The 9,158-nt window shown below is 39.4% G+C and overlaps 1 protein-coding gene across 1 annotated transcript in view; it reads right to left on the bottom strand.

Moving 5' to 3' along the window:
- FRAS1 (Fraser extracellular matrix complex subunit 1) overlaps nt 1-9,158 on the bottom strand; it is a 516,919-nt gene that overhangs the window by 77,324 nt on the left and 430,437 nt on the right. The window contains exons 48-49 of the mRNA XM_012557480.1: nt 970-1,094; nt 537-677 (exon numbers count right to left, since the gene is read on the bottom strand). Of these exons, the coding sequence (XP_012412934.1) occupies nt 537-677; nt 970-1,094 (266 nt within the window). The remainder of the gene's footprint in view (nt 1-536; nt 678-969; nt 1,095-9,158) is intronic.

A 9,158-nucleotide genomic window follows, 5' to 3' on the forward strand; every position in this document is an offset into this window, starting at 1 on the left:
GTATACATAGAACTAATCAATAAGTGCAATGGCACTCTTTTATGGGAGCTAGATTACATCAGAATGTTTGATACTTTAATCTGGAAGCATCATGAAAATAAAAACTTCATCTCCACATGCCCTGTTTTACTGCACAAAGCCTAGTTCTTTGGGGATGTAATAATAATTTGTCAGCCAGAGAGGTCTGGATGAAGGAGGGGAAATGGAGGAAAAAGTATATAGGTCACTCTAATAAGGAATAATAAAAACATGGGGTAAAATGCCATCTACCTAATTTTCTATGAATCATGATAAAAAATCAACATGCTAAAAGGATTTTTACATGTAATCAGGTGAGAGGGTAAATGTATTTAGGGTTTGAGAAAAGGTTTAAAATGATTTGGTCTCAAATGCATTTGTTTCTCCTTTCCAGAAGGCCATAGTAATTTTTAATCCTTCAGGAATTAAAACCTCACCACTAACCGCAGGATCACAAAGCTATAGACGTTGACAAATCAGCCTCTCACCAGCCAGAGAACCCAGGTGAGCTCTCTTACCTCTGTGTCCGCATCCACTGCCTTGAGCTCAAACTCTGTGATGGTCTTCCTCACACCCTCCTGCACCCGCATCCCTGGGCTCTGGACAATGGGCAGTGAATCATCCACGGGGAGAATGGTGATATGGAAAGTCTGAGTCACCTAGGGGGCAGAAAAGTACAGGTGGATCACCTGTCCCTACACCCACCGCACAAGTAGAAAGTAGGTACTCTCTACTTTCCCTTTCACTCCATTCCTGGCAGGACTGTCTGACCAGGAACCTACAAGTTCTCTTGGGAAGAGCCCCACTGGCTATCAGAGGTTGTCCCTAAGCCTTAGCTGAGAGCTGAGGAAAACAAAGATCTCATATCCCCAGTCCCTCCACCCATTCCACTCAAAGAAGGCTGTGAGGAATCAATACCCATTCAAGGAGGGAATCGAGCTCATCACCTACCTCGTTGACTCCATCAGAGAGCGTAAAACTGAAGGCATCTGTGTGTTTCTCGGCCTCACTGGAATGGATATACTGAACATTTCGTGAAGTCAGGTCAGCTTGGGTAAAGGAGCTAATCTGGATACCTAGCAAAGCGGTCGGGGTGGGGGGCAGTGGACAGAAACAGAGAGAAAAATGTCAGAATGCTAGCCATAATTCTAAGGCTAGGGAATGTCGTATTCACACCGAAGATAGGGAATCGTTGGCATTTTTCTTCAAGCATTTATGTTCTGCCTTCTAAGACCCTTTGTTAGAGTTGTGGATCTTTTTTCTACAACATGTTAACTTAATTTTCTAGGCTTGTACTATATGCTAGGCTAACAACAAATCAAAAAACAAAGCAGTTGTCATTGAGTTGACTCCAACTCACGGAGACCCCATGTGTGTCAGAGTAGAACTATGCTCCACTGGATTTTCAATGGCTGATTTTTTGGAAGAAGATCACCAGGACTTTCTTCTGAGGCACCTTTGGGCGGACTCAAACCTCTAATCTTTTGGTTAGCAGCCGAGAACACTGACCGTTTTTACCACCCAGAGACAAGGCTAACAACAGGTATTCAATAAATTGTGACTTCCTTTCTCTTGGGGCTTATGTAAGTCAAATATGTGAAAAGCAGAGCCACTGCCTTATTCTCTCTTAAGTTTTACATTCCCCCATAGCCTGACAGTCCTTTCTGAGAACCTCCCCTAATTTCTAATACTCTGCAAAGGCTTAGCTTTTAGACACTGGAGTTACAGGGCTTGGCTACACATATCCTGTTTCCGTGATTGGCTATTCTTCAAGGTCCCTCTCAGCACCCCGGTGTACGATTCTAGCTTCTATTATACCACTTTAGCCAGTCAGACAGTAGCAAAACGTACTGCATGACTTTGCATCTAGGGCAATCATTCTATATCAAATCTCAAATGACCTAGAAAAGCAGCATCCTTTAATAACATGATGCAGAGAAAACATGTTAATTTTTTTCCAGAGTCATTTTAAGTGTGAAAAAATTCTAAAGTGGTTTTAATAATGCTAAGGGATTGCACAAATGAACAATATCTGTATGTTTTTAAATGCCAAACAACATTTAGCAAACCAGCCCAGAATTCTTATTTCTATCTTTGGGGCTTTGGGGGTTCATCCTCTGGTGCCAGCCAAGACTGAAACAAAATCACATCTTTCAGACCCTTAGCACAAATTCCCTCTTTCTGATGCTGGGTGTTGGGGTATTAATCCATTTAATCTAGTCCTTTAGTTTGGCCCTAAAATTCATTTGCTGCTTCCTGAGATTTATTAGTTGTCATTGTTAATCCTGGCAAAACCAGTTTGGCTTTTTTATGGAAAACAAAGAGACTCTGCTTGGACTAATACACATTTAACTGTGACATCAGTATCACTGTTTTATCTTTAAAAAAATCAGCCTGCATAGTTTATATTTGTATCTTTCTTTATTATCTGAAATTTATCACCCATGTACAGTCGCCTCCTGAATATTGGGGCATTAATTTTTTGATGAGGCATTTTATATTTCTGTACTTGCTACATCAGCTCTTGACAGGCAAAAAATGTAGCCCCTGTCTTCTAGCTTTGTCTTGTGGTTCTGGACAGAAATCCATACCATTCTTTAAAAATTTAATAACTTTAGACTGGCCGCACTGAGAAATTTAAATCTTCTCTCTCTGCTAAGAATCCATCTGCACACGTTATGGGAAAAAACTTGTCTGGATTCTCAAAATCAACTGGTCACCTAATTCACTCTTCCCTGTATGAGAGTCTAAGACTGAGAAGGAAGGGAGTTCTGGGATTGACTTTTTTTTTTTTCAGAAACTTTTTTTTTAATAATTTATTTTGTTGTTGTTGTTGAGAATATACACAGCAGAACATACACCAATTCAACAATTTCTACATGTACAATTCAGTGATATTGATTACATTCTTCAGGTTGTGCAGCCATTCTCACCCTCCTTTTCCAAGTTGTTCCTCCTCCATTAACATAAACTCACTGCCCCCTAAGTTTCCTGTCTAGTCTTTTGAGTTGCTATTGTCAGTTTGACCCCATATAGATAGATCTTAAAAGAGCACAACGCTCAAGGCAGACTTTCTTTACTAGTTAAGCTAAACTATTGTTTGGCTTTAAGAAGACTTAAATATTAAATACTTTTGGTTTAAGGTTTAAAGAATATCTCAGGGCAATAGTTTCAGGGATTCATCTAGACTTCATTGTTCCAGAAAGTCTGGATTCCATGAGAATTTGAAATTCTGTTCTGCATTTTCCTCCTTTTGATCAGGATTCTTCTATAGAATCATTGATCAAAATGTTAGTAATGGTAGCCAGGCACCATCCAGCTCAGTGATGGAAATATCACATTGGTTAAGGGTACGGTTGCACAGTCGATTAATGTAACTGCTGTCAATAAGTTGCACACCTATAAAAAGCTGGAATGGCAAAGGTTGTATGATAGATGTAGTTACAACAATGACAAAAAAAAAAAAAAGCAGCTGCTGAGGCTGCTTATGTACAACCAAACACATCACGAGATTTGGATTTTGTTCCTTGTTATGGAGGTTTAGGGTCATGGTTTCATAGGACATCCCATGTTAATTGGTCTCATATGTGTTTAGTGCTTCTGCTCTACCTCCTAGTTCCTTGTGTAGTGCCTGGGGTCTTAAAAGCTTGCAAAGTGCCACTCAAGGTACAATTGTTCTCTATTAACCTATAGCAACAGGGGAAGAAGGGGAGTCAGGAATAGGAAGAAGAAATGGAATATACGGCTAATTGCCTCCATGAACAACTGCCTTCTTTGCATGAGACCAGAAGAACTGGATGGTACTCAGCTACCACTGCTAAACATTTTAAGAAACATTTTTTTATTGACGTGAAATAGACATATAACAAATTAGACATATTTAAAGTAAAGTATATGGTTTCATTAGCTGTAACACACCCATGAAAGTACTACCACAATCAAGAGAGTGAACATATCCATCACCACAAAAGATTCCAACTGACACTTGTAATCCCTCCTTTCTTCCCTTTTCCTTGTATCTGGCCCCAAGCAACCAATGAACTATTTTCTGTCACTATAGATTAACTGGCATTTTCTTGAGTTTTTTAATGGAATCATACAGTATGTACTCGTTTTATGCCTGGTTTCTTTCTCTTAGTATAATTACTTTGAGATTTCATCCATATCGTTCATTCCTTTTTATTGTTAAGTAGTATCCCATTATACAGATATATCATAGTTTATTTCTCCATTTACCTGTTGATGGACATTTGGGTTGTTTCCAGTTTGGGGCAATGATAAATAAAGCTGCTACTAACATGCATGAAAACATCTTTGTATAGACATATGCTTTCTATTCTCTTGTGTAAAAACCTAGGAATGGAATGGCTGGATCATATAGTAAATGTATTTTTAATTTTTTTTTAAAACTGCCAAACTGTTTTCTAAAGAGGCAGTACCATTTTATATTCCCACTAGCAGTGTATGAGAGCTTCTGGGCTTGATCCTAGTGGGTCCTTCCCAATTCAATTTAGCCAACATTGAGCACCTACCATGTACAGAACATTATTTCAAGTTTTCTTACGTATGTTGAATTATTATCTTTAACAACTCTGGAGATTGAGGCTGGCATATACCTCTATTTTTATAGATTATGATCCTATAATTAAATCAGAAAGGTTATGTGACATATCCAAGGTCACATAGCTAATAAGGGGCAGTGCTGGAATTAGAAACCAAGGTTATCTGACTCAGAAGTCCATGCCTGCTGTAAGTAATTTTTGTAAAACTCCTCTAGCCTTATCAGGTTAGACAAGGAGTCTCTTGGTTTTTACCCTTATCCTTGAATTTTTCTTCCCCACTATAAAAGTTATGCACGCCTATTAAGGAAAATGTGAAAAGCACAGAAAAGTAGGAAAGAATTGTAAAAATCATTCATAGACTTACCTCTGAAATATTACTATTGTAATATTTTAAATTATTTCTTCCATAATATTTTCTTGGCTATAATCTTTTTCTTGTCTGAAGTATTGATTTTGATGAAATTTAGAATTATCATTAAAATGATATCTACAATTAAGGGCATCTACAATGCATGTTTAAAGACCAGGATTTTTGTTGTTTCCTCTCTGATGTGCACCTAGAACAGTGCCTGGCACATTGTAGGTGCTCAAAACACATTTGGTGAATGAGTTTAGTTCGCCTACTATAATCTACATCTACAAAATTCTATTCAGCATGAATTTTCAATTTCTATACACTTTTTTAAAAAAATTTTTATCCTTTGCTAATTGCGTATTAGAAGACCTCAGCTCCTCACGAACAGCAAGAGTGTGTTTCTCATGACATATTGTCCCTATTGGCTGTCACAGCAGGTAGTTGCTGTCTGAAATACCTTGAAGACTTTTAATTCCATCAAAGTTGTTTTCAGCCACCAATCTGCTGGCTAAACTATGTACCTGGCATATTAGGGAGACCCACATTAACCCTGTCAGTTTTTCCAATTCCCCTGGAGGGCCTGCACATTAGAGAAAGTTGAGTCCCGGTCAGGAAAGTAGTGTGAAAGGAAGGAGTCCCTAACAGGGGTTAGGGAAGGAAGTATCCCTGAAGAAATTGCCTTATTAACAGGATGGCAGGTGATCCTCTCAGTCAGCCTGACTTCAGCACAGCTGTGGATGGTTCCATGCATGTTGCCAGTGGACCACCTCAAGCTCATGCTGTGAGGGACTCAGCTTTTCTGCTTCAGGATTTTCTCCAAAGCCCCTGCTCTCAGGGGGAACTCAAACTAAGACAATGAGTGCACTGTATTTTAGGCAATGCCACAATTCTGAGAGGTTGGGATAAAGAGGAAACCAAAGAATAACTTTGTTAAAGCATCACCTCTGTGACGCCTTTCCTGACTAACCCCCCACCCCTCTCTTAGGTGGAATTCAGCCATCTGTGCACGCTGCAGTCACAGCTACTGAAACACACGTGCATGTGTGTTTACATGTCCCATATGTTCTCATGCAGCAGCTACTCAGTCAATGTTTGTTAAAGGGAGAAAAGGAGAGAAGAGGGAGCGGAGGAAGGAGAAAAAGAGGGAGAAGAGAATGGAGGGAGGCTACTCTAACATGAAATAGCACCGTGGTTCTCAATCCAGGCAGCAATTAAAATTTTATAGGGGTGCTTTTAAAAAATACTGATGCCTAAGCCCTGTTCCTTATTATTTTATTTATTGGTCTGGGCTGGGGCCTGGGCACTCTTATATTTAAATACACCTCCAGGCGATTTGAACATATAGCCAGTGTTGAAAAGCACTGCTGTAATAAATCAGAAAACCTGATTTGGCTTTTCTTTTTTTCTTTTTTAATGCTTCCTTTTTATAGTCACATGACCTGGAAGAAGTCATATAACACACAGCTTTATTTATTTTTTTGCCACCTCTAAAACTGCAACAGCCATAGCTGCACTAGAGCTAGTAGATAAAATGGTGGGTGATGGAGTAAGTACTTCAGGAAGGTAGAAAGTGTGTATAACCATGGATCTGCATAGTGATAGCGGTATCTGGAGTCACATGAATTTTGCAGTATTTTTAAAAATTATGTGAACATTTTAGCTACTTTATTCATATCTCCTCGATGTAGGACTATTGAGATGATCCAATTTTTTCCTGTTTTATAATACTTTTTATTTTGGTGAAATATATATAATAAAAGGCTTGCCATCTGTCTTAGTTATCTAGTGCTGCTATAACAGAAATACCCCAAGTGGATGGCTTTAACAAACAGAAGTGTATTTTCTCAACAATTTAGGAGGCTAGAAGTCTGAATTCAGGGTGCTGGCTCTAGGGGAAGGCTTTCTCTCTCTGTTGACTCTGGAGGAAGGACCTTGTCTCTTCTGAGCTTCTTCTGCTCCTGGGCAATCTTCATGTGGCTTGGCATCTCTCTTCCCCATCTCTGCTTCTCTATCTTGCTTGTTTAATCTCTTCTATATCTCAAAAGAAATTAACTCAAGACACACCCTACACTAATCCTGTCCATTAACATAACAAAGACAACCCATTCCCAAATGAGATTATAACCACAGGCATAGAGGTTAGGATTTACAACACATACTTTAGAGGGACACAACTCAAACCACAACAGCATCTTAACCATTTTTTTACTGTTCAATTCAGTGACATTAATTACTTTCATTATGTTGTGTTACCATCAGCACTATCCATTTCCAAACATTTTACATCATTCCGATCAGAAACTCAGTACCCCTTCAGTAATAACTCCCATCCTCTCCTCCCTCTAGCCCCTGGTAACCACTAATAAACTTTTGTCTCTATGCATTTGCCTATTCTAGATATTTCATATAAGTGGTATCATATAATGTTTGTTCTTTTGTGTCTAATTTCACTCAGCATAATGTTTTCAAGATTCACCCATGTTGTAGCATGTATTCAAACTTCATTTCTCTTTATGGCTGAGTAATATTCCATGTATATATGTACCACATTTTATTTTTCCATTCGTGTGTTGATGGACAGTTGGGTTGTTTCCATCTTTTGGCTATTGTGAATAATGCTGCCATGAACATTGGTGTACATGCAGTATTTTTAATAAGGGACACTGACTGGGTATACTAATAAGAAAACTACTTGTATCTGTTGATCAAAAATAATGCTTCACATGGCTGTTGCTGTGCTGATAAGTGTTACGGCTAGCATGTAAGACAGTCATGACCGGTTGGCCAAAAGTGGAGAGGAGGCTCCCTCCTGCAATTTTACCTTACATGAGGACTAAATTCACACATGAGCCTCCACAAAAATATAAAACTAGTGAGGAATCAGGAATCAGAATGGTCTGAAAAAGTTTAACCTACCTGGCAACTCACACATCCTGGGATACAGGTGGGCTCTGGGGTCCCTGATTCACTGGAGGTTGCAGACAGTCAAAACCAAAGTCATTGCACTGAGATCCTTGCTTTGACCTTTCTCCCTCTACTTGAGCATTCCTTAAGTACAATGTCATTCATGCAAGCCACGCAGACGTTCATGCGCTGGCACTCCATTTTAAAATCTGGTTCAGGTGGTATTATACTTTCTGAACAAAATGCCCACTTCTCTGAGAGGACTTCCAGAGATGAGTTTAAGAGACCAAGAACCATGTTAATGACTCGTGGTAGGGAAGGGGAAGAGACGCTTGTTTGAAAGGAGTTTACACTTTTAGTAGCTTTAATTTACCTCCTTCAAGATGTGAGAACTTGACAGAGGGTACAAAGTAGAAAGTGGAAAAATTATGGGCTGTACTTTTGTAAGTTAAGTCTTAGCAAGAGATAGTTCCCTGCAAAGTTTTATAACAGTCAAAGGAGTTAAGAATTTAAGACCTCACTTTTGTTGGTTAAAACTCTGGTAATTAGTAAATAGGTAATGGAAGGACTTTTGATTTTTGATGAGGGTAGAGTTCTTGATCTGCTGTGTTTTATTATTTAATAGCAGGACCATCGGGCTACTGAGGTCTAGGTGAAAATGTAGCTCTCAGACTGATGCAAAAGTACATATGAGTTAGTTCCAAATTGCTGGAAAGGTAGAGAAATACACTTTCTAATCTACAATTCACAGAGGCTGAATGAGACTAAGCATTGTGAACAATATTTTTCTTCAAACAGCAACTCAAACAAAATCTAGAAAGCTTTGGTGGCTCCCAGATGGGAAGACCCACATCTGCTATCCTCCGTTTCTACCTTCCTATGGTTCTCCCCTTGTTAAATATGATGCCTTTGTCTGAAAAGTTTGCTTCAAAATTAGGCTCATCTTTCAGTGGGTCTTGACAGGGAAAGGAAGCCTTTTGGGGCAGCCTTACTTATTGATATGAGAAGGAGCCACTTGGTTGTCCATCAGCAAAGGGCCTTTTAAAGGGTCTCTAAATGTGTTTAGGCAAGATGTTGTTGCTGTTGTTGTGTGTCTTTCCGTTGGTTCCGACTCACAGAGGTCGCTATAAGTTAGGCAGGATCAAAAAAACCCAACCCCACTGACGACAAGTCGATTCCCACTCATAGCTACCCTATAGGATAGAGCAGAACTGCCCTGTGGGATTTCCAAGGTTGTAATCTTTACAGAAGCAGGCTGCCACATCTTTCTCCCCTGGAGTGGCTAGTGGGTTCAAACCGCCGACCCTTCGGTTAGCAGC

This window comes from Trichechus manatus, unplaced genomic scaffold (genome assembly GCF_000243295.1).
Source record: "Trichechus manatus latirostris isolate Lorelei unplaced genomic scaffold, TriManLat1.0 scaffold00105, whole genome shotgun sequence".
Lineage (NCBI taxonomy): Eukaryota > Metazoa > Chordata > Mammalia > Sirenia > Trichechidae > Trichechus > Trichechus manatus.